The sequence below is a fragment of the Micropterus dolomieu genome, linkage group LG22 (assembly GCF_021292245.1).
Source record: "Micropterus dolomieu isolate WLL.071019.BEF.003 ecotype Adirondacks linkage group LG22, ASM2129224v1, whole genome shotgun sequence".
Taxonomy (NCBI): Eukaryota; Metazoa; Chordata; class Actinopteri; order Centrarchiformes; family Centrarchidae; genus Micropterus; species Micropterus dolomieu.
Window position 1 is genome coordinate 5,226,605 of NC_060171.1, and position 25,979 is coordinate 5,252,583.

At 40.3% G+C, this 25,979-nt stretch overlaps 2 protein-coding genes across 2 annotated transcripts in view; one reads left to right on the top strand and one right to left on the bottom strand.

The window, feature by feature from the left end:
* The window catches only part of cttnbp2 (cortactin binding protein 2), a 46,791-nt gene extending 44,867 nt beyond the window's left edge, over positions 1–1,924 (top strand). Inside the window, exon 21 of the mRNA XM_046037424.1 lies at positions 400–1,924. Coding sequence (XP_045893380.1) covers positions 400–753 — 354 coding nt within the window. The 3' untranslated portion in view covers positions 754–1,924. The remainder of the gene's footprint in view (positions 1–399) is intronic.
* Positions 1,925–3,449: 1,525 nt separating this feature from the next.
* cftr (CF transmembrane conductance regulator) overlaps positions 3,450–25,979 on the bottom strand; it is a 41,453-nt gene continuing 18,923 nt past the window's right edge. Inside the window, exons 14-29 of the mRNA XM_046037663.1 lie at positions 22,087–22,181; positions 20,955–21,041; positions 19,713–20,502; positions 19,376–19,504; positions 19,244–19,281; positions 18,075–18,361; positions 17,825–17,904; positions 17,146–17,296; positions 14,775–15,002; positions 13,027–13,127; positions 11,337–11,567; positions 9,242–9,397; positions 8,805–8,894; positions 8,279–8,451; positions 7,460–7,565; positions 3,450–6,410 (exon numbers count right to left, since the gene is read on the bottom strand). Coding sequence (XP_045893619.1) covers positions 6,195–6,410; positions 7,460–7,565; positions 8,279–8,451; positions 8,805–8,894; positions 9,242–9,397; positions 11,337–11,567; positions 13,027–13,127; positions 14,775–15,002; positions 17,146–17,296; positions 17,825–17,904; positions 18,075–18,361; positions 19,244–19,281; positions 19,376–19,504; positions 19,713–20,502; positions 20,955–21,041; positions 22,087–22,181 — 2,958 coding nt within the window. The 3' untranslated portion in view covers positions 3,450–6,194. The remainder of the gene's footprint in view (positions 6,411–7,459; positions 7,566–8,278; positions 8,452–8,804; positions 8,895–9,241; positions 9,398–11,336; positions 11,568–13,026; positions 13,128–14,774; positions 15,003–17,145; positions 17,297–17,824; positions 17,905–18,074; positions 18,362–19,243; positions 19,282–19,375; positions 19,505–19,712; positions 20,503–20,954; positions 21,042–22,086; positions 22,182–25,979) is intronic.

Genomic DNA, 25,979 nt, shown 5'->3' on the forward strand with positions numbered 1-25,979 from the left:
GTAAAATACAGTCAGTTGAATTATTTGTATTGCATTTCTTTTCCATTTCTGAACAACTACATTAGATAACATTTACTCATTTGCTTTTATACAAAGGGACTTACATTTGAGGAACAACATACAAGCAAACCTGGCCAGTCACTGCGTGAAGTGGGAGTGTTGTACCAGCTGTACACTTTACCATCACATGTGGTCGGACAACACATCATATGAAGTAGTTCTTTCTAACGGAGCCCGGCCTTAATGTTGATCAGCCTGTAGTTGGGGCATGTCTACAGATGCAGGTCTTTACTGCTTCCGTGTTGTGTACACGGGGCTAGTTGGCATGTACAGAACTGCAGCTAACTGAAATAGCAATTAAAATGGCTCAAACTCACCATTCTGTGTTTCTTTGTGCAGACTGTCATCCGTCAGTCCAGCCACAGCTCCACCCAGGCAGCCGTCCAGAGCAGCGACCGGCGTTCAGGCCCTCGTGCCAAATCACAGCTCCCGGTCCCCAGCAGCAGGGGGCAGCAGACACGAGTCTCCACTGCTGCCACCAGCAGCAACAATAACAGTAGCAGCAGCCCTGGCCGAACCCAGACGCCCCCCAGCCGCGGCAGAAGCACCAACAGCAGCAGCAGAACAAAGCAGGCTCCCCCAAGCAGCAGCAGCAACAACTACTACCGCAACAACATCAACGACAACAACCAATCACATGAGGACATCTGGATCCTCCACAGAGACCTGCATGAGAACAACAACAGCAAGTAGACATCTTCTCCACCCACCCCCCCTCCCCCACATCTCCCCCTTGACTCGCTGTGAACCTCCCTCCATGATGTAAAGACTTGGTACCTGACGACCTTTGACTTTTAGTATTTGTACTTGTTATCCGTACTTGTTACACTGTACTACAGTTGTGTACTTGGGGACCATAGTTTTATTCAATTACAGTATTTGAAGTATTTGACCGTTAGGTTTGGTAAGATTATACGTGGGGGGGAAAAACCAGAAGGTAAAGCAGCAGGTTACTTTACTGTTGCCTTATTCCAGTGTATCAACCTGCATATTATGTGATGGTATTCAGCAGACAGGATACAGTGTAAGAATTTACTGAAATAAGAGTTGAGATCAAAAGTATTTGACTTGTGGAAACTGCCTCAAAACAGTATTGACAGTGTTTTTGTGTACTTAAAGTGAAATACTGTACTTCTACTGGTATAAGGACATTGAAGAGTAACTGAAGGTACTTACAGCCTTTTAGTTAAGTGTTTTTGGATCAAAGAAAGAAACAAGCTGGATTTTATTTTATTTTGTTGTTTTTGCTATTAAGTATTTGAGATATTCAAGTGTTTTATCTTTAAATAGCAAGGTTGGTTTAAATACTGTTGAAATTAATCAGGGTTTTACCAAATATATTTGTAAATAAGAATTAGTACGTTTAAATGCTCTATAGATTGGTGTATGTGGTATGACGCTTGTACAGTGACGAAACCTTAAAGCAAAACTGCTGAAAAAAAGAAAACTTGTACATAATGTTTGTAAAATGAGTTTGGTTCTGAAGCCTTCACTTGTTTCAAAGTGAAGGAGCTGTGGCAATAAGTAATAGAACTGTATAAACACAGGATGTCCTCAATCAACTGTAAGCCATAATAAATATTTTAAATGTCCATCATTTCCGAGTCATGTTCAATTTACCCCAGCTGAGCCCTACTGTGTAATTCATACTTTATTTTTTGCTTTCCATTATCACTGTTCTTATGTTTTTACTTTTAAAGGACAAGTTTTATTTTAAATCGGACATTGTTTATATATAAATATATCTATACATATGTACAGGAGAGATTTTAGTCAACCTATGATTTTAATCTGTACGATAGTTGTTTGCAGTTTAAAGAATTGTCTTTCAAACACAAACATTAAAATGGCACTGTTAAAAATCCCCAGCTGGCTTTTTCTGTTCTTTTCTTCTGGATTTTTCATTTTTAGCCAAACACGGGACCTTAAAGAGCCCCCGAAGCCAAAAGATGACTTTACTAGTGCACACAAGTTTGGGATCTTTTGTTGTAATCTTTAAGTACTCTTGGATAAAGTAAAAATCCTTCTTGACATTCTTATATTAAAAAAATTGTGGTACCAGCTTTCCCTTTTTCTTGGCTTGAATAAATTTGAAACATTTCCCAGAATGCTTTTCATCTACCTGCAGAGAAGAGATGTGGAATGTCTGCATTCAGCTGTGAGTTTTACCAGAACTGTAGGTGGAAAGAAAATGGACGTGATCATCGAGCTTATTTCACAAATTAACATAATAATAATTCAAAGCAGGTTTTGAGACTGTAGTGCATTCACTCTGGAAAAGTGACAAAATTAAGTGTTTTGTTGGTACAGCATACACATGCAAAATGTCATGCATAAAAGGAAATGAAGGAGCTAGTCAAAAATAAATTACTGACTGTGGTGAGACATCTATAGAAAGATCTTTAAAAAAAACAAAAAAGTTAAACATTTGACTGCTTCGTTGGGAAGTCATGTTGGAATTCCAAAGTCGCAGTGTTTGTCGTCCGTGAGCGCATGTAATGTATAATTTCGTGTACAATTAGTATAGAGGAATTTCTGTACACTTGGTATTAAGTACTGAATTATAAAACAGTTTATAATTTTTCTCGTGACAGAAAATCTATAGAAAAACATCAGTCGTGCTTTGATTGTAATGCCAAAACTTGACGTTTACCACTGTTTAAAATCACCAAGACAAAACACGGACACAGAAAAGCAAGATATACACTATATGGACAGCAATGTCACACACATTTGTGTCCTTCTGGCCTGGGGCTGGTTTTGTCTAGGCCCTTCAGTTCCAATGAAGAAGAAATTATAATGCTACACCACACAATGTTATTTTAGACAGTGTGCTTCAAACTTTATAGCAACAGTTCGTGTTTGGCCCTTTCCTGTTTCAACATGACAACGCCTCTGTGCACAAAGCCAAGTCCATAAAGAAATGGTTTCCTCAGTTTATTGTGGAAGAGCATGACTGTCCTGCACAGAGCCCTGACCTCGACCACATCCAACACCTTTGGGATGAACTGGAACGCCGACTGCGGGCCAGACCTGATCACCCAACACCAGAGTTGGCCCTGACTGACACTCCAGAAAAGTGGAGGCTATTATAGCAGCACATAAATACCCACGGTTTGGGAATCTCACGTTCAACAATCACTTGGCTGTGACGTTCAGGTGTCTACATACTTTTGGCCATGTTGTGTATGATAAAGAAATGGGAATTAATGTCAGAATAGTTACATCACAGATTGAGCCAAAAATACCTCGTGAACAAGACCCAAGTTAATTTTCTTTTAACATTACTGATGCTGGATTTTAACAAAAATGACACAACTACACTTACATTCTCAAAATCTTTAGTTTTACTGGAAATATAGTTGATTGAACAAATACATTTTTTTTTTTTACACTTTCCTATGAGTTCTTAATATACTCTGTAAAAAAAAAAAATCGTCACAGTTAACACATCAAGGCATTAACACATGGTACCTTAATTTTCTGCATCACTGATTTACAAAACTATTATTCAGTATGAAAGGAGCAACACGCTCTTCACTCAACCGAAGAAAATAAAAGTGATGTTGGAAGAGTCAAAATGGTTTCCAGTTTCGAGTACAGATAGAGCTTGAAATCAAAGAAATGCTAAATGTTTGCTTTGCGTTTGTACAGTACAGCAGCGGCCCTGGAAAAATATATTTAATTTGGAATAGAATGTATATTAGTTTGATGAATTACTGGCCTCTATAATTCATTGAGTAACAGAGGCTGAAAAGTGTATGTAAAAAGCATTCTTTTTTATCAAAAGGTCACAATTCTACATTTATACTTAATTTAATGGAGGAATGGAAACTGTACAGCATTTAGTCTTTTGACTGTGAAAGCTGATGAGTACCTCAGGGTGTCTCTAAAGTGCATTCAGATAAGGGTATCTGAGTCATCACTCGTTACTAGTGTCAGCCAACAGCGTCACTATTCCTGTTTATGTGTGTTGACGGTAGTGAAGTTAGTGCAGGGTCAGACTGACTAACCAAACATAATCAAACCAAATAATCACAAGATATTTTAGCACAATCCACATAAAGCCACTGTAGAAGTCATACTCTTAGCTGCAGAACTGCTGCTGCTGCAGCCTTAATTCCCCGAAGAGCTGATTTTTGCATAAAAATGTTTTGGTCGATTTGTATACCAATATGGTGATTGATTTATGTCTTTGTGTCAGTTTGCGGGCAACTTGGTAGCAGCAGTTTCACTATGTAGCGAAACTCACAATTACATTTTTGTCCTTATCCAATAAATACTTATTTTATGTTTCAAAGTCGTGTGATATTTCATTCAAATTGGACAGTGTTTCTGAGAACACTCGCCAGCAGGAAGTACAGTTAGCACTACTGAATCTGTTTAATCGACAATGACTCGAGCCTATGTTGCAACTAGGGATGCACCGATGCAACTTATTCAGTCCCGATTCAGATACCAGTACCTGGGCTTCTACCGGTGCAATATTATTAAGCAGTATTCCTCACTGTGAGGAGGAGACAGGAATCATTATTTTATGTGTAACGCATTGCATAGTACACACACAATTTGAGTCAGTAAAGTGCAGATATCCGATATCCATATCGGATCAATGCATCCCTAGTTGCAACGTGACAGACAGGCTGTCTTCACTTGGCTGGCTGAAATCAGAAATTCAATTCTTATTCAATGAAACTGGAAGGTTGATGGTTGTACAGGGTGCCTTGAGCAATCTCTATTGCCACTCCTGCTTTGGATTGTTTTTTAGCATGGGTAAAGGCTAAAATGATTAACCGTAAAGTTCTTGCTATGGCTATGATGAGTTCTTTTGGTCTGTTTGCTTGTCATGCTCATAGCTACACTTTGTAATTGTACAGATAAGAAAAGGTCCAAATCTGATCACACCGTCATGTAAGATGCATAAATAAGTCAGACTTCTACAGTGGCTGCTATTTTGTGTTCAGTCAACAATCTAAAGAGACTGAAGTCTTCAGTGAAGTGAAATAATCCCTTAGTTCAAACCAATGGAAATGTTTTTTTAAACAATATTGCAAATAAACAACACAAGTCATGCTTTTTCAAGGCAAATACAATGGTTTGGAACTGAATTGTAGGAATCCTTTGTTGGGACCCAAAAACACCCGACCTGCAAAGGCACTTGAAATGGTTCAACAAACAAGGCGTCCAATTAGATTTTGGGGCATGTTGTCATGTGCTTAATTTGTCAGTGGCACATTAGTTTTAGACATCTTGCTCTGCTCCCAGGGTCCCTTTCACGTGGAGGATTTTATCTTCCATGCTTCTGGAAGCAAGATCCTGCAGCACATACACACTGTGGTTTATTATTATTTTTCTAATTTACAACAAAAGCTTTAATTTGACAAACTGCAGAGTTTTTGCCACATACAAATGTTTTTACTAATATCTTTTCTAAACTTGCAGCTATGTTGTACTGTGTAGGTCAACATGCAGAGTTGCTCTTAAGTTTCGCACACTTGTAATATTAAAGTTCTATTTCTGTAACCTCAGCCTCCGCATTCTGCACTGTACACACCTGACTCATGTTCATTCAATATATATATGCAGGGCTGTTAGCATACAAACATTCAGATATAGAACATTTTATTACACATGTGCAAAACACCCTCTACCACTTGTATATTAGTGTAAATGTCTGTCAGTGAATGAGCTCCATACATGAGCCTCGTTATCGGACAGTAAAGTGGATGCTGTGTGTGAAGCCAGATGCTCTTTGCTCTTTTTAATGTATGTGTTTGCTGTGTGTCATCTGTACTTGTGTCTCCATATGCTAATTTGCATGTGTACAATATACTGTATGTGTTTGGGGGTTAAATCAATATATTGGTCAAAAGTGTATTTTTATAAAGTATAAATAGTTAAATTTTGTTTTATGTCAAAATGATGGAAAACCTGAGCTGGATTTATATTTTCTTTACACATTTAATTTTTGTCTATTGAATAAAAGTATTTGTCTGAGCACCGGTGGAGAGTTTTAGTATCCCATAGTGATCTAGATGCTGTTTCAGGGGTAATTTGGCCACCCCAAATTATCAGTATCACTGGTTCAATCGTTGCTTAGAGTTACTGGTGTGTGTGTTGGTGTGCCTGGCCAGTTAGAGGCGAGTGTCGTGGACTTCGTCCTCAGCTTCCTCTGGCAGGGATGAGATCTTGGCGGTCTGCGGTGCCGCCCTCTTGCTAGAGTTGAGGCGGTGAAGGGTCGGGAAGAGACGGAGCCGGTCCGCGGGGCTCATGGCCTGTTTAAGGTGACTCGTCTCATTCAGCAGCTTCTGGATGGAGTCGTAGCTTTTCATGGAGCTGCCCTCGATCATCTGGACAGACGAGAGGGAGGGGAAGTTGGTTATTTGTTTATCTTGGCTTTTAATCAGTTTCGTTGGAAAATATGATGTTTAAGATTTAATAAAGCAGGATACTCATTGTAAAGTAAATTATTTTCCAGTCTTTGTCTGAAAAACGTCATGACTGGCATAAAACTATTGGTCTTTTCAGTTTGCTTTAAAATATCTGGAAAAAGTCACATAAATTAAATACTAAATCTGAATATCACTGGAAATCTGGAAATGCAGTGTTCAGTGTGTGACGGCTGTGATGTGATTGGTAGCTTTCACTTTGTACAAAACAAATCAAACCTTCCCTACATTAGGTCCACTTTACATTCACAGCCATAAACAAACAAACAAATTTTCTGTTCTGTGAGAAAAGTCTTTCAGTAAAGTAAGACAGCTGTCAGGTTTAGTTCAGGTAATCTGAAGCAAAACCTACTTTGTTTTACTGTTTTTTTGCCTTACAGAGTCGACAGTAGAGAGTGACACGAAACATGAACTACAGTAGATAAAGGGTCCTTGGAGTTGAACCAGACATTGAAAGTCAAAATGTTTTTTGTTTTCTGAGTGTAAACATGTTGAACCACTGAAACACCAGGAGGACTCCAAAGCATCTGTACTAAAATGTACTTTGGTTCTAATGGCTGGTGGTATCGGTGGTAGATTTTCATATATAAATATTTATCACATAAATACAAACATTGCTCTTAGTCCTGGTGACCGCTCCTCACTCTGTAGTAACATTGAGGTCACTTCCCTCATGTTACCATCACGCCAGCTGCTTGTTCCAACACAAATACTCCAACGTACGTGTGCACACCCACACCCATCAAAAGGGAGTGCTGTTTAATTTCTTATCACTTCAGCAAGCTACGTAAATGAAAGCTGGTCGAGTTTCGAAAGCTTTTACAAACACCTGACCATTAAAATGTTGATAAAACTGTGAAAACTGTCTGGGCAGAATAGACTTGACTTTCCCAGACACTCGATTTTAGCAGAAGTTATCTGCAAAAATGACAATTTAATCTGAAACTTACCAGGAATGATTGACACTCCAGCAGCGGCTCCACTCTGTGTTCTGATAGGATGACTGTGCAGCCAGAGAACGCCTGCTTCAGCGTCTTTCTCAGGACCTGTAATGTTCTGCTCACACCCACACACAAACAGACATGATCATCCTCATCATCCTCATCATCATCATCTCTCTCTACTGCTAACACATTAGCTTAGCGTTCTGTTCCTTTTGAGGCTGACATGAAAGAGAGCAGGCAGCGTTGGCCTCAGGATAAACTACATTGCTCATTATAAGCTTCATTACCATTGTGACCCCCCTCTGCACGTATGCTTACTCTCAAACACACACACACACACACACACACACCCCACCCCCATACAGTAGGTCAGAATTACTGTAAGCACTCTAGATTGCAACCATATGCAATGACAAGAATGCCACACATGTTGGATTTGGGTGACTTCGGACAGACTCCGCACTGTGACCTTATTTCACAGGATGAAACACACACAAACACACACAGTTTGTTAAAGCTTGCATAAAGTGCATACGTACATTATACAAAACCACACAGGGAGCAAAAAAGACAAATGTCCAAGAGACCGCAGTAACACAGGCAGACAGGAGGTGTATGCAGACGCTCTGTCTATCCGAGACTGTCTGCAGGTTTCTCACAACAAAGTGCCGTATTAAGTCTCTGATTAAAGTTAGACAAGTAGCAGAGGTTTTGAATCCAATATATAGGTATAGATAATTTTGCGATTATTTTACACACATTTACGACTGAGACATAACCGCACACACACACACAGCGATTAGAGAGTTTTGCGTTAATACTGACATGGGGTCGAGGTAGGAGGAGGGTTCGTCCAGCAGCAGGATGCGGGCCTTGCTGAGGATGGAGCGGGCGAGACACAGCAGCTGTTTGTGTCCGTTGCTCAACACGTTGCCTCCGTCCTCCAGCTGAAAGTCCAGCTTGTCTGGAAACTGCTCGATCACTGACTTCAAACCGACCTGAGGACACACAGGACAGATTTCAATTCACTCCACTGACCAACACGGAGGGGAAGATTTGTCTCAGAGGTCAGGTTCACTCCTAGAGAAAAATCTCTGAATAAGAATGTGGCATTAAACCTGAACCATTAGATTAAAGACAGCCTTTCTTCTACTGACACTGTGGTTTCATTTAATAAGCAGATTCTGACACTGCAGGACATATTTAGTGTTGTTTTGGTTTGGATATACATTATAAGACCTGTTCAGCTACCCTCTTACTTTTAATACTTTACTGATCTCTTTGCATTATTTGTACTCTAATATTACCAATGTGATAGCAGACAGCAGAGGAAAATATAAGAGAACCTCACCTCCTCTGCTACCCTCCACAGCTCCTCATCGCTGTGACGTCCATGTGGGTCCAGGTTCATCCGGAACGTGCCGGTCAGAATAAAGACTCTCTGTTTAAAGCAGACCAGAGTAAACAAATAAACACAGTCAAGGGATTTGATTGGAAAAATTACCTTGAAATTAAAACTCTCATAACAATAATTTGGATCAGTTACAATGGCAGTAATAATGCTGCTTTCCAGTGATAATGGAATCAACTTTACTTGGTTAATGACCTCTTCATGTTTATGTTTCTGATCTAAGATAAAAAAAAAGATATATTGCCATTCTAATGATATTAGTTTTATTGAAATATGATTGAAATGCGTTTCTCATTCACCTTCACCTTTGTAGTTTATCTTAACTGTGTTTGCCACGTGTGGCTTGTTGAAGAGCGGTTTTGCAGTCATAGACGTACCTGCGGCACCACTCCAAAGGCCTTCCTCCATGTGTGCAGGGAGACAGAGCTCCAGGAGACGCCGTCAATGGAGATATCTCCGTCAGTGGAGGCGAGACGCAGCAGAGCGGAGAGCAGGGTGCTCTTCCCTGAACCTGTTCGACCCAGCAGACCCATCTACACACACACCCAGAACAGAAAAAATTGATAAATGTTACCTTTAGAGCTTTTTAGGTAATTAAAAAGCTTAATTAAAGAGGTCATATTATGTTCATAATTTTATTTAGGGTTGTACCAGAACAGGTTTACATAGTTTCATTTTCAAAAAACACCATATTTCTTTCATACTGCACATTGCTGTAACATCTCTTTTCACCCTTTGTGTTGAATGCTCTCTTTTAGCTACCGAGTGAGACATCTCACTTCTATTCAATCTTTGTTGGGAGTTGCACATGGACAGTACCTATGTAAGGACTACAAAGGCCTTTCTCATTATTTCAGTTTATTCCTCCTCGCCTCCTCGATCCGCGAGGTGCATTTTAGGAATTGAGATGTCCTTCAAGATGGCGCGAGATCGATTTCCAGGTCACAGGCAGAGGATCGAGGATTGAGGACACGAGGAGACATAAATTAGGGAAATGAGAAAGGCCCCTAGTCAGTCAGAAGCAGAGTGGGGCGGGTCCTGACAAGCAAAGTAGTTTGATCCAAAACAAACATGACGTCTCGTCACTGTGTGTGTTGCAACTCACACACACTAGCCATTAGGCGAGCGTTACATAGTGAAGCAGATAAGTTACGGAAGTAAAGGCTGGGCTACAATTGAACTGTTGATTGTAACTCCCATGGGAGTAGACTTTAGGTATATATAAACACAAAAAAGGAAAGAGAAAAAAAAAAAAGCATGATGTGACCTCTGACTAATTCACAATGTTCTAGAAATGCTGCATCTGGTGTCCTTGTGTGCATGCATCTATCAAAGTATGCATACCTAGAGAATACTGTGTACACTAATGGCTCTGCTGCCTTGAGGTGTTTAACAGTCTAAAAGCTCTGTCCTTATTCTTGCGGCATCAATTAGCCCATTTATCAAGAGGTCATACAGTAGCTAATGGGACGAGCCTAAAGTGCTGACACTTACTGAACTCTGCTGTCCTCCAGGATTCATTACGAGGAGCTCATACGGAGTATAATAACTGCCAGGAGCATAGAGAGGGGGAGAGCGGTTAATAAGTGTTTTCTCTCTTTCCACCGAAAAACTATTTCGCCACTACTACCTGACTTCATCTGCCCTAATTAAATAGTATAAGGCTTTAGAAATCCAGATACAAGGGATATACGAGTGTCAGTATGAGTGTATGTATGAGTTTGAAAAAAAGTGTTTTCTAGCAGAAATAATTTAAGCATTGGTCACTAATGTTATTGCTGTTGTTTTTACTCATGCTGTGCTTGTTCATTTAATTTTAATCACGTTTTGTTGTTATTTACATAACTCCCCTATGGTCTTGCCAATTTGTCTATATTGTGTTGCATGGTTTGTGGTTTTGTTTGTACTTTGGCCCCAGACAGGAATGACATTATGTTTATTTGAATATTGATAAACAATAATAAAAACTGGAATCTCTGCCAAAAAAATTATTTTTCCAGTTATTTTTTTAATTAATCAGTTCTTTACTGAAGCTACTAAGCTGCATCTGGAAATGATAATGATGAGCGCAGTGAGACTGAAACCGTAAATTTGCAGTCAGAATACCAAAATAATGAGCTGCAAGTCGTTGAATCATTCAGTAGAATTAAAGAGAACTGCAGAAGTGGTGATAATGATCACACACACAGTCATTTGATCTAGTGTTAAAATAAAAACAATGATTATAGCAGCTTTAAACAAATAAAAACAAGCAAACAGTAAACATGTCTCCACACATTACACAGCCTTCCAGCTGGACAGCGTGTCACCTTGCTACAACCTTTCTATGACCCTGCTTGACCCTTTAATAGCAGCGCCCCTCTTGGGCTAATCTGTGTTTTAAAAACCCGAAGCAGAGCTAACATGCATCACTCTGCCAAGTGTCATTAAAATCCAGTCACACACACTCTTTACCCATCACTATGGACTTACGCTCTGCCCACCCTCCACAGAGAAGGAGATGTCGCTGAGCACTGCGCGTCCAGCCTCCGTGTATTTGACAGTGAGGCCCTTGACATCCATGTGGCCGTGACTGGGCCAGCATTCTTGGGCATGAGGGTTGTCAATGATGAGATCTGGGCCTCCTTTACCTCTGGATTTCCCAGGCAGCGGCTCCTCTGATGGCAGGTCGATGAATTTGAACACCCGATCCACTGAACGCATCTGATAGATAGCGAGAGAGAGAGAGGAGAGCTGAGGATTGCTGAGAGTTGCCCATTATAAATGCAGTCTACTACTCTTCTCCATTAAGTTGTTGAGGCACCTTTCCAAAACTATTTCTAAGCTTGTCTGGTGAAGTTTTCCATCACATGACGGCTTTTCTACAACCACAGATCACCACTGCTCCCGATATTCAACAGTAGAATAAATTCTGATTTTCTGTTGTAAATCAGCACCTAGTTTATATCCTGCTGTACGTCTTTTTGTTTTGACTGAAATATAGTTCTTGTGAAACCAGTTTGAATTATTTTCCCAAATGAAAGATAAGGTGTTTCTTAAAGGATAATTTTTTCCAGCTTAATCTGCTAAATAAATCCTATTAAAACCCATTGAAATTTCTGAAACATACATTTTCAAAAAGCTGAAAACAGGATCCCACTGGGTGGGTAGAAACTCAAAAGACCCTCACATACTCTTCATAAACAGCAGTAACTGCTGAGATACCCTGCTCTTCCTTTTACCCTCGCCCTCTACAATCCGCCTTGAATAATGGTAAGGGGTTGTAAGACAGAGAAAAGCAACGTTCTATTACCAAAAGCCCTCATATCTGTATTAATTACATTACACTAAATGACTCTGATGGACGTTTTTTATCCAAAATGACCCCAAGCACATATGATAAGTAATTTGGGGTTCATTGTCATGGCTGTCATTGTCTGGCTGTTTAAAATAAGCGTCTGGTGACATCCTGTGTCACTGAGGTAGCACACTGTCTGTATCATTCAAAGGCCAACAGTTTTAAAAAAAAGTGATAAGACTGCAGAGTGGAGGGGACTGTGTTTCCAAATTGTGTAAAAGTATGGGGGGAAATCCACTGATCCAGAGGACCTGCTCATTGACTTCCAGTAGAAAGTCTGAGTTGCGTTTTGCCTTCGCCCTTTCTTTAGGAAATAAGACAGCTAACAAGCAAGGGTTTTGAAGTGTAGTCGTTGGGTTTTCAGTCAACAGTAAAAGATGTGCAGTCACTCTGCTATCCTAACTTCAACTGAGAGTTCCTTCCACATTTTGGGGCCAAAACCAAGAAGAGTTTTCACCACAGTATCCTTTTTGCAGCGTGGCAGCCAAACGTCCAGAGAGGCTTTTTGTTGTGTTTTGGGGGCAGAAAGGCCAGCACCAAAGTTTTAAACTGCATGCAAACTTCAACAGGGAGTCGGTGTCATGAACAGTGAATGAACTGGTGTGGTGTGGGAAAATGTGGGAAGGTTGAACACCGGATGGGCAGAAACATTCTGGACTAGTTGCAGAGATCTCATTGTGGACACAGGTGTTAAAAAACGAACCCATACATGTTTAGCAAATCCTCATCTATGTGTGTTTTTGTAACGCTTGACACACTCCTAAATGGCCATTGGTTGTGTGGTATTTTAATGCTAGTCGTGTCTTGAGTGTGTGTTCCACATACCAGTCCGTCTACAGTGATGCTGGTGATGATAGCCCATTGAAAAGTCCCCAGGATGAGCATGGCTAGGGCCACGATGATGCCAACCTCCCCTGGTTTGTCCTCTGTCGAGTGCGCACACACACACACACACACACACACACACACACATCAGTATTGTCCAATCAAAGCTGCTCTCTCTGATGTCAGAGCAGCACTCAAGTACTACAGCTCTTCTATTGGCTCTATTTGAAACAAATGAGCTGTGAAATTACCCTATAATCTACTCTCAAAATAAACACAGGGTTTGATGAAACAACATGCATGTTTGTTTGCGCATGGGTTTGTGTGTACTTGTGTTTCCCATTTATTTAATCAAAACCACACACACACTTCCTTTTGTACATGACTTTTTATCCTGTGGCATTCCAACAGTTTTGATCAGATTCCACAGACAAACTGTCTGTTATGATCCTGATATCTGACTCCACACACTGTAATACACAGATAAGACCTCTTCATTAGATCGGCCCGGTGGAAATACTAACATGTTTGCAGACTAACTTACTGGCATTTTGAGATGTTCCTCACGCCTTTCTCAGATTTAGTAAAGTTTAGTTAAGTACTACTTCTACTCTCATTCCCTTTAAGGCCCCACTCACACAATGACAGCACCCTTGTTAACTGAGGTTTGCTGCCGTTTTCTCAGTTTTACCTCATTTAGAACATAAATCCCTGCTGTATGAAAACGACGTGACTGTGTTATTTTGATTATTTCAGTCAGGACAACTGTCTTCAAAGAAACTGATATTTCCTTGGTAGGTGTGGCTCTGTTCTGGAACATCTCTGCCCGTCCACGTGCCTGTGTGGAAAGCCATAAGACAGGGAGAGCGCACCTCCCTGCCCATCCATGTGCATACATGGAACGCCCGAGGGAGAGAGAGCAGCAGCAAAGACTGAGCTGAGCTCGACTTCGTCGCCTGCCTGATCTAATGCTTGATTTTTGTTAATGGTCAGTTTTTGCAAAATCTCACACTACAGTTTTTTGTTCCTGCCATTACACTCACTGTAATTTTGGATACTTTCAGTTTTATAGGCTTACATTTTTTTGATATTCAAAATGAAGGTGAATAAATATGTGTTTGTTTCAAAACATTCTTTTGAACTATTTCTTTGGTAGAAAGTTTAGCAGCAGTATTATCCAATGTTTCAGTGCCTTGAGCGACGAAGTAAAATTCATTCACTACCATTGTATTTGCTTGGTGGCAGATAATCTATTAAATGGCTAGACATTATTGGGGAACTGAGGAAATGTTTCCCCTTTGTTTTTTTTGGGAATTGAGTGACTTGCTCTTCAAAGACTAACTTAACACCAGGCTGAAAAGCAGTGCTGCCCTCTCCGGTTGAAAGTTTCACGTATGTTTCACATCCAGAGGGTATGGACAGAGGTGTGCTCTGTTAGACCTGTAACCACACCCAACAATTATGTCACAGGTCTTGGAGCACACCTGTACTTTACTGCAGCAAGGTGAAGAGTTAAACCACTAGAGGTCAGCAAAGACAAGATTTTCAGGAGATGTTAAGTTACTCTTTACAGGTAGTATTATGGAATCCATTATAAATTGAGAAAAGCCTACCTAATTCTTGAATCTTCTAAACTATGTGATCAAGTTATTGAACAAGTCTGTTTATCCACCGACAATCCAAAAATCTATCCTAAATCCATACATGCAACCCTTCATTCATCTACCCACAGTCATCCCTTCACTTACGGTTGGTTCCCACGGCTATGAAGGCAGCGGCAGTGAAGAACAGGACGAAGATCATGTCGCAGCGGAAGAGGAACCATCGCAGTGTGGCCAGGTAGTGGAACCAGGTGGCTGTGTGAGTGTTCAGCGCCTTGTGGAAGAGCATCTCAAAGTACGTCTGACGCCCAAACGCCCGAATTGTCCATAAACCCTTCAGCGAGATTATGAGGTGTGAGAAGATGGGGCTTCGAGCTGCAGAAGAGGAGAAGGGACACATTTTACAAGTTTGGAAGGTTTGAGTATATATATAGTTTAAAGGTTTTTTCTAAGATGCTTTGCAAATATTAGTTCAGCTGGTCAATTTCAATAAAGCAACTGAAGAGAAGTGAGAAAGAACAAGTGAGCAAAACAGACTAGGATTAAAGATAATGAGAGATGTGAAAGGGCAAAAGTAGGAGCAGGACAGCACCAATTGAAGGATTGGGCAAAAAACTGATTTGGCTCTGTGGTACAGTTAAGTTAGAGTCATTTTATTTTAAAAATGTTGTCTCTCTCTGCTTTCAATAATCCTCTGTAGTTGGATTTTTTGTGGACACACTTGAGGTAGTAATGTAAATAAAACAATGCTGCCAAAAAGCTAAAACTTTCTAATAAACATTTGAGTGACTAATACACATCATTTCCACTGTCCGACATGCTGCTTGTGACACCAGAGGGAGCGACGCCAGGATGGGGTTGGAGGAAATCCCAGCTCGGCTCATCTGTCTGACACCGGCATGCTCTCAGCGGCTCCGGAAAGACCTTGCCGTCATCACCGAAAACACACATTCGGTGACGGAATCGAGAGCAAAGCGGGGAAGTCCAAAAAACACAGAGTGGTGTCTTCGTCAGCAATCCAGCGATCTGTTTTCTCATCCTCCTGCTGTACACAGCTGCAATGTCCTGTTGGCTACCACACTATGACTTCTGAACTGAAATCTGATCAGAGGGATGTTTTTTTAGATGAATGTGCTGTAATGTATGTAACCGTTTTTCAGTATCTTCATATACAATATTGTAAATCTTTAAATTATGTAGTTATTGAGACTCAAAAAAGAAAATTTAATCTTGATCTCAGTTTTTTTTTTAATTTTTAAAAATAATTCATTAATGCTTTGAACAGCACACATTTCCATTCATCCATCCATTATTCAGGGCTGGAGGCAGAACATTTAGAGAATAATATTTTCAATCCTGGTTGGCAGATAACCTGGACCATATGATGATGATATGATATGGGTTTAAACATTGATTTTGGGGGTTTGAACTGTGGGAAAACTGGTCAAAGCAGCTTCCACATCACCTTTCTCATTAGTGCCAAAAAACAATGCCAGCAGACAGACTATTTCTGCAACACAGCACTTATTACAAGACTCTCACTTGGGGAGCAGGTCTAGTTGTTAATGAGATTGTCCTGCATCATCCACAAATTTTACAGCGTCAACTACAACTAAATACGGTTCAATAATGCTGGTCTGAGCAGTTGATAAAATGTTACTCGACTTTCTGCTCATCTCATCACTGCACAGCTCCACTTCCCATTCTACTGGTGCACATCACACATTTACTTTTGTAAAGATACTCCCCTGCCACACAGACAGAATACCGCCCAGAATCTTCACTGAAGAGCTCAAACAAGCAAATTCAAGTATCTATGTGTAAAAGCTTTAAAAAATGTCTTAATTCTTTTCACTGAGATACCAAACTCTTTGCTAATTGGAGTATTTTATTTACCCCGCCTCACTTCCTTTAAATGTTCCTGCCCCTCTGAGGCAGCACATTCATCCTCTCTTTCAACCTTTCCTCTGTCAATGTTTTTGTTGTTCTTCGCCCTCTTGGCCCTGGGCCATCAACCAACTGTGCCTGCTGACAGGCAGTTATGATGACTGCGGTGTCTGCCCCCCAAGTCCCGCTTCCTCTGTTCAGTCTATTGGTTTTCCTACCATGTTCTCACTTTTACTCATCACTTTCACTCATTACTGAATATTTGCCGATCCCTTCTCCGCTCTCTAAGGTTGTCAAATAAAGTAAGTTATATAATTTGATTTAAGGAGTAGATTTTCTAGAGCTAAAGAACAACGCCCCTGATGCTGGCAGAAATTCAGACTTTTACGCAAGAGGGAAGATGGCTTCCTTCAAACGCATCAGCAAGACCAATTTACATATTACAAATGTATATTTGTCTTTTGAATGAGAAGGTTAGTCTCCTTAATCAGTACTCTACTTTTCATGCAACGCTATGATGAGAAACAGTATTTCCTTTGCTTGTCCCTTCTGTCTCTTCGCACTGACAAAAAGGAGTCATTGCACTATTCCTATAATAGTCACACATCCACAATTCCTGCTCGACTCTCACCTTCAGCCTCCAGTAGCTTGAGTTGCTGTCCAGTCCGTAAGAAGTACTTTCTGAGGACAACAAAGATGACAGCTAATGGGATTGCAGCGATGAAGATGTAAGGCCGCATGATGGACACAGTGAATATGGCACCCGTAACAATCAATGTCAGCTGTTTTGAGGAGGAAAAAAAGAGAATAATCATCAGACCTGATTTGGACAACAGAAGTAAGAGTTTTAAGAGTAAACAATAAGCTAAAAGAAACTAATTTTTTTTCTTTCTTTAAAACCTGAGAGAACTTCGGTGCAACATTTGAAAGACCGAGGAGATTTTGAAACTTCAATGCTGATGCTTCAATGGTTTGTGTTATATTTCTTGCACAGGTAAGTGCCTTATGATGTATATAACATTAGTCACGTAAGCTAATGTTGAAATCAGTAAACATCAGTTCACACCAGCTTCACATTTAACAAACATTTAGTGGTACTCTCATTGTGGCAGCTGTTTGTCATGTTTATATGGGAATAAGATACACAGATGAAAATTTTAAAGTGCAGCATGCTAACTTTATAGCCTTAATGTTACCTCCATGTGACATTTGTAGTGGAGTTGGAAAATACTTTGATACATTTATGCTATGTAGCCCTATTATTATTATTTTGAAACACTGCTCCGTCATCCATTGAGTTGGTTAAATACCTGTATGAGGTCAAACAGCACCAGAGGCAGCATGTCATCTATAGTAGCCATGTCCTTGGTGAATCTGTTCATGATCCGGCCTGGAAGAAATTAGGAAAAACTCTAGCACTGTAGTGAAGGATTGCATTAATATGGCATTTAATATGGCCAAACAGATGTGGTTTTACAGGTAAACAAAAAACCAAACAAGAAAAAACTAAGGATACCATACATTTTCGGCTATTTTAAGAAAGTAAACTGAGAAAATCACCTGTCTTCATAGTGTTGAGCACAGCCATGGGGGCTCGTATTACAGCGCTAAGCATCTGTTCATGCAGTCTTTTGGACACCGTGAGTAATGTGTGCACTAATGGGAGACCCCTGAAGAATCCTAAGGCGAGCACGCTCTCCGATGTGGCAACATAGATGTAGATGATGTAGTAGGCGCTGGTAGGTGTGACGATGATCGCCAGGAAGACGGGGGGCGACGAGGTGTTGGAGTGCTGCCCATCAATGTAGTTGGGTGTTGAAGGGCTGGTGCTGTCCTTCCAGATCGTTCTGATAGAACAGAGCAAAGGATTGGGAATGAAACATGGACTGAATGAAAAAAAAATAATAGACACAAAATACACTGTAGCCCTGCCAGTCAGGAGGCACATACAGCACTTGAATCTTTAATATAACAGTTCCCAAAAGACTTAATGATGGACATATGCATGCATAATATGGAAAACACAAACACTGAACTTACCACTCATAAGGAATCTTTTATTTAGAAAATCCTACATTTTAAAACACAAGCTCCTCAGAATATTTACTTGACTATTTAAACCTATTTTAACGTATTTAACATTAATATATTTAAACATATATGGTATTGTTTAAAAGTTAGTCTTGTAGAGGGGACAAAAAGCTCTGTGGAACTTTATTATAAGAATTACAACAAAAGCATAAGCTCTAATTCACAACTTGTATATCAACATTTGTACATCAACGTAGCATTTTACAATGGAAATATATCTGTGCATCTCCACCTACTTGTGTGGATTCTTTTGAGAATCTTCTACTGTGCTGTTTCACACAAAATGCCTGACTTGTAAAATGTCACGTGATTTGTATCTCGATCCGTACCTGTGCAATGTGATTGTCACATTTGAGGATTTTGTGTGAAACAATTAGGTGGAGATGCACAAATATATTTCCATTGAGAAATCGATATAAAAAGTCGATGTAAAAATAATGATATATATACACAAGATGTAAATTAGAGGCAGACACGGATCCAAAAACAAATCCCTCTACATTTGTTGGTGTGATGTGTTTTACAAGTTACTATCTTGACCTTTGTTTGTGAATGTTTATGAGACTGCTCTAATCCCATACTAATGTCTTCTGCTGTTTAGTCTCAGTGTCTCAAGGAACATAAAACTTGACACTTACTTAGTGATGAGGAAAATACCAATGACTGAACCGGCAACCTATTGGTGTAAAGAAAAACAGAAACATTTGTTGCCAATTAAATTCACATAACGTTTGAAAAAAAAAAAAAGTATAAAACGGCAGTGATTTTACCTCAAGGATGAAGACAAAAACAATAAAAATAAGGACGTAGACTAAGCTCTTGTTGGTGGTGATGTAACGTAGGTAAGTGCTCCATGAGGTAGTTTCAAAGATGTTCTCGCGTTCATCAACGAAGCATTTCTGTGAAGAAACAGAATTGCTCTTTTACATATGGACCCAAGTAAAATGACCTGCCGTGAAAATCCAGCTAAACTTTATTATAACACATCAAGAACATTTTGTGGGTCTTCACAAGATCAAGAATTGTGGTGATTGTTCTGGAAGCGTAAACATAAAAATGTATCTTATACATTATTGTGCCCTGAAAAAGGATCTAACAAAGCTCTACCTCCATGTCTTCTGCATCCACGTCCTCACTAATGTCATAAATGCTGTCCTTTGACAAGCGGCGGGCGTAAATGTCCAGCTCAGATGCCAGGTCACACTGAGGCGTGATGGACAGCTTTTTTCTGAAGGAGGACTGCATCTGCTCTCTGCGCTCGTGGCCCTGAGAGTTGGTGATGAAAGCCAGGACAGACTGCCGCCGCTGCCCATTGAGGTGCTGCAACCCATGGTGGTACAAGTTCCCCCTCGGAAGCACCTCCTCTACTTGATCATCCTCAGGTACTACAGAGAATTTCCTCTCAGAAAGTTCACGAACCCCGTCCTCTATCGTCATGGACTGAGGTGTATTTGCAGTTTGTTGGGAGTTCCCGATGAAGGAGAACTTGCGAGCAGCTGCCAGGGGACTGAGGATGAGGGACTGTTTGCGTTTTTCTGGGTAGCCATCACCTCCAACATGGCCTTGGGATCCAGAGACTATTACCGGAGGCGGTGGCTGGCGGAACGACTGGCGAATTGGCTCTGGGCCTCGGAAGCCAGCGGTTTCATCTATGGAGACCCTGCGGAGAGTTTCTGTGAGGATGGAGCTGCGCCTCTCTGCATTGATGTTGTCGTAAGCTTCCATGCCGAGGAGGAGGGAGCTGAAGTCAGGGCGCTGGGCCTGCAGCGCTGAGAAGGTGCCGTAGAAGTAGCAATCTCCATTGTGCAGCAGAAGGATTTTGTCTGCTCGTTTGAGATGCTCCAACTTGCTGGTGACCACAATACGTGTCTTGGAGGCCATAAGTTTACAGACACATCTGTGCAGTGACACCGAGAGAAAACAAATATCAGCTGTCAACTTATGTCAAGTTTTACATATTTTTAAAGATCTGTGTTTATATATATATATAAAAAAAAAAAAAACAAGAACAAAAGACAAACCAGCACTTGAAATAAACAAGCTACTGTATGTGTTTATTATCATGACTGTGTATAGGCTTTGACTACATAACTAAAATATTCATTTAGGAATCATTTTGCCTGCTTTTCCCATTTGACAGATTGTCAAAGTCCACATTCCATCAAAGGATAATTCCCTTTTGCTCGACTCCCGTTTCCTGAGAAGGTTACAGTGTGATGAAGCAGCCACATCTCACCACTGTCAACTTGAGTGTGTCTGACACAACAAGAAATAACCTTGACCTTGAACTTAATCATTAGCTCAACCACTCCCACCACCATATGAAAGACTCTCTGTTGGGATACACACTTCTCAAAGATCTCTTTCTCCGTCACAATGTCCAGGTGGGTGAAAGGTGCATCCAGCAGGTAGAGGTCTGCATCTTTATACACAGCCCTGAAGGAGAAAACACACAGACAGACAGAGGTTGAAAGGCAATGTTAGAATGTGTGTGAAATAATAATATGTAGTGAGAAAAACATGTGTTGGTATGAGAAAAGGAAAAACAGAAAGCAATGTTCACAGAGAAAGAGGGGAAACTGTAAATGAGGAAGTCAGGTCCCTGTGGGAAAAAAAAAAATCAATTCCAGTGAGTGTTTACAGTGTTGGCAGAAGCCAAAAATCAATGAGCAGCGACAAATTGATGCCAGGACACTAAATCAATAAATAATGCATGGAAATATGAGTGTGTCTGACGGCAGTAATCTACACATAGCTTTAATTGAGTAATAAAGCTTTACTGAGGCCTTAGAAAGCTCTCCACATTAAAATGTAAGACTATGATGCACAATAGTTTGTGCAGACAGACAAACACAGATAACAATGATAGGTGATGGTTATCAGCTTTGGCTTGGTTACAATAACTTATAAAGGCTCGATTCTTTACACTGTTAGGAACCAACATTGTAGCTTGGAGCATTGCCAAAGATGTCACGTCCTAGATACTTGTAAATGTTGTTTAGTAGATGGTTTTATTGGGTTACAAAGAATGAACCCATTACGTTGAAAGTGCTAGTGATGATGATGATACTTATAACGGAGATTTGTTTATGGCTTTAATATTGATGTTGGTGTGAACTAAAGTGTGTTTGCCAACCTTCAGCCGGTTATTTTCCATTAGAAGCTCACTGATCCGTGCATTACGGAGCAGCTGATATATTGGCCCTTTGAACTTATTCTTAAACAACAAAGAGAGTTAAATTCCCATACTTCATTTAACCTTAACATACTGCAGATTCTAGTAAACAAATTGATGATCTAGTAAAAAGCCAAGAAAAACAACTCACTACTTGCTATATTTACCTGTATGTATGTTTTACCAGGACAACTGGAATAATACATCATGTTCTATTTTTGACCATTGCAAAACGACATGGTCCCATAAAGGTTGGAAATCAAAGTATAATTATTTAGACAGATGCTCAGGTGTGACAGGAAGTACCTTGCCAGGCCGAGGCGAGCCCTTTGACCACCGCTGAGTGTCACCCCTCCTTCAATGAGGGGCGTCTTGTCTTTCTCAGGCAGCAAGGCAAAGTCCTAGAGAGGAAAACAAGGGGTCAGCGGGTCAAACACATGCATGCATGCATCATCACATTTCTACAATAGCAAAACAAAAAATGCAAAAACACAGTAAGACACAAGATATTAAGACAGTCAAACTGTTTCTCCAAGAATTATTTCACATTCACCTCTTCCAAATAATAATAATCTATTTGCTTTTCTATTATTGTGTATAACAGTAAAACTGATCAGTGCTCCATATTTCAGTTCTTATTTCTTTAAGTGACCAACGTATGGCAGTATTTTAATCTTACCCCTTTTTGTATTTATTGCACATTGGATTGCCGGAGCATGTCAGATAAATAAATAAATACCTAAAATAAAAATAAACAGGGTGTGAAGTGCACTGCTAGTGTGAAAAATGCTACAGTTAATGAAACTAGGTCAACGGTTTAAAGATATACTGTATATACAGTACATATATACTTTGGAATGAAAACACAAGATTAATACTGGGCAACTAAGATAGGGGTTGATGGTCTTAAAGGAGAAGTTCTGAACATGTCCAGCTGATTAAATGTTTTAATGGAAAGCTGAGAAAACAAAGATTCAAATATGTAAGACTGCTACATTGAAACAGCAAAACTAAATCGTTGTTTGGGTCTCCTGCTGGTGAGAGGTCATAATTAGTATATATATATATATATATATATATATATATACACACACACACACACACACACACACACACACACACACACACACCACTTGAGTGGTTGAAGTGTGACATGTATAGTCTGCTGTTCTGTCCCCTTTGCACTCTACTTTACCGTTTTCCTTGCACAATGTCCTTAAAATATGTAGGGGGAAGAAAATGGCTGCAAATGTTTAGTGTATAGATGCTTTTTGGGATCTAGTGACTAGGTGCTTCTTTCAAATGTGTTCTGGTGAAGGGAAATACGACAGGTCTTGACTGGAAAACACAAAAGTAGCAGCTGAAAATGGTAAAAAAAAATAAAAATTGGCACCATGCAATCAGCAGAAACTACTGTTTTTAGCCAGAAAATCACAAGGTAAAACAATAGTCTTTTTTTAACAATACGCACAGAAGATGTATTATTTCACAGTCTGATGAAACTGCACCCATAATAAAATATACAAGATTAAATATTTATGATAAGGTATCTCAGTATTGTGAACACAAAGACACAGTCCTGCACGTGGTTTTTATTTTGATAATCAAAGTAATTCATGTTCATATGATCACAGATTTATTTTCAAAGTTCAAACCACACAAAAAAACACAAACCACAGTTGGGATAGTCACATAGAGGATGTAACAAGTACAAACATATAGTGAGTACGGTGCTAATATATAATGAAAACAGACGCCCACACCAATAAAGATGAAGTGACAACACAAGTTTATCATCGTTAAAACGTCCTACCTTTTCAACGGCAGCTTCCGCAGTCCTGACGGGAGCGCACAGGGGATCAAGTTAACATGTTGTTTAACAGCTTGTAAAATAAGGCAACATAGTAAAAACACATGTTGTGTCTCACTGTGAATAAAAAGCACCTGCCGGGCCAGCAGCAAGAGGCTGGAGGCTAAAGGGGAGTTTAAAGTGGGAAGACCACCCACAGCAGTCTGTCTGGTGCTTCGAGGACCAACAATAGTGAGGAATTACAGTCACAAGCCCACTAAACGCCTGGTCTCTGTCTGGAGAAATCTGCTCTAGTTGTCACTCCTGTCTCTACAGGTTGCCTTGGAGATTTTTCCTAGAGTAGAAAATCCTGTTTGCACGTTCTCTCCTAATTTCTATCCCCTTGAAGTGGTTAGTAAGAGAGCACTGGGAATTGATACTTTTAAAGTTTACTAATCATCCTCTCAGTATGAACCTTGATATGCTTTGATTTTATTTGGAAAAACTAACAAACATAAATTAGCAAATTTTTATTTACGATAGATTGAAGATTCTCATTTGTCTGCAGAGTTTTTATTTTTTAAGGCACACGCTGTGATCCAAACATTAATAAAGTGGTTGCCCCAGGAATCCTATCTGCTGTTTGTCAGCAATGACAACACACAGGAAGACTTCATGCCATTCTTGTAATTTCCACACAATATACAGAACTGATGACGTGACTACTATTTCACTTTCATCAACACCTCTTGCCAGCATATGAGACCTCTCCTCAAAGTCTAAATGGAGGCTGTTTGTTACAGTTCATGAAGATGTCAATATTCCAAGCCAGCTTTGTTTGCTGTAACAACATGTAAACGGTCTGTACTTGTATAGTGCCTTTCTAGTCTTCTGACCGTTCAAAGAGCTTTTACACTACGTCACATTCATACACTGATGGCAGAGGCTAAGGTGCCAAATGCTCATCAGAAACAGTCACACACAGGAGCAATTAGGGGTTCAGTATCTTTGACATGCAGACTGGAGAAGATGAAGGATCATACCGCACTGTCAGTGCTGCAGTAGATGGGGAGTGGTAGTAAATAAATGTGATGGCATCACCCTCTGCGTGAGCTGCTGCATTGATTTCAGTGTAAACCATAAGAGAGCACTCAGTAAAGTGCCGATCTCCTGGGACACGTTCAGTCATGACAAAATGTTATTTCAACGGAAAAGGTGGTGCATTGAACACCCTGTTGTGTTACGCAGGCGCACTGCACTGCCTTTTTAAATACGGTGGGGTTTATATACACCTCGCTGCTGATAGGGTAACACCTCTGACACGCCCACCAAATGACAGAAAATGTACCTCAAAGCCTTTTACACAGCATTTTGAGGACACATGTCATTCAGCCTCTAAAGTGTAGCAAAATGGTGCCCAGAGTTTTCAGATTTAAAAAGTTTTGCTATGTTTCCAGGTTTCCTCATTTGGTGGGTGTGTCAGAGGTATTACCTAATCACCCCACATAACTCTTCACTCAATTGGGATGTTCTCTGAGGTTGAATTAATGTGTAGGGAAGAAGCTGCTCTGAAGATTGGTGGTATGACAGCAGATAGTTCTGTATCTCTTGCCAGACAGCAGCAGGGTGAACAGGCTGTGGCTGGGTAGTTAATGTCTTTTAGCATCCTTTGGGCTCTGCACAGGCACCTCACCGATATCACTGATGCTTGTGACCACTGATCTTCTGAGCAGCTTTAATCACCTGCTCCAGAACCCTCTGGTCCTGGAATGCCAGTTGCCCATGCCAGCTGGTGATGTTTCCAGTCATGATGCTTTCTATTGCGCCTCTGTAAAAGTTAATGAGACCTGGGAATTTTGCCTTCTTAAGTTTCCTTAAGAAATAAAAACCTTTTCTGAGCTTTCTTCACCAGCTGATTCGCAGGAACCTAAAACTGTTCACCTGTGCCATCTCAGCTTCGGTGACATAGACAGGAGTGTGTGTCTTTGCCTGCTTTTTCCTAAAATCAACGATCAGCTCCTTGGCTTTGCTGACATTGAGCAGTAGGTTGTTCTCTGTACACCACTCTGCAGGATTTTTAATTTCCTCCTGATATGAAGTCTCATCGCTGTTTGAAATCAGCCCGATGATGGTGGTGCCCTAAGCAAGCTTCACAACAGAGTTGTCTGCATGTTAGGGGATGCAGTCATGGGTGTACAGTGTGAACAGGGGGGGGCTGAGCACACAATCCTTGGGGGGTGGGGGGGTGGCTCCGGGATTTTTTTTTCTGTTGGAGCAATTGATTTATTGTTTGGGATGTGAAGTGAATTTCAACAAATAACAAAAAAAAAAAAATCTTAACTTGCCTACCTCAGCTTTAAGTCATCTTGTTTGCTTTACGAGTTCATGTATGCACCATCTAAGAGTCATA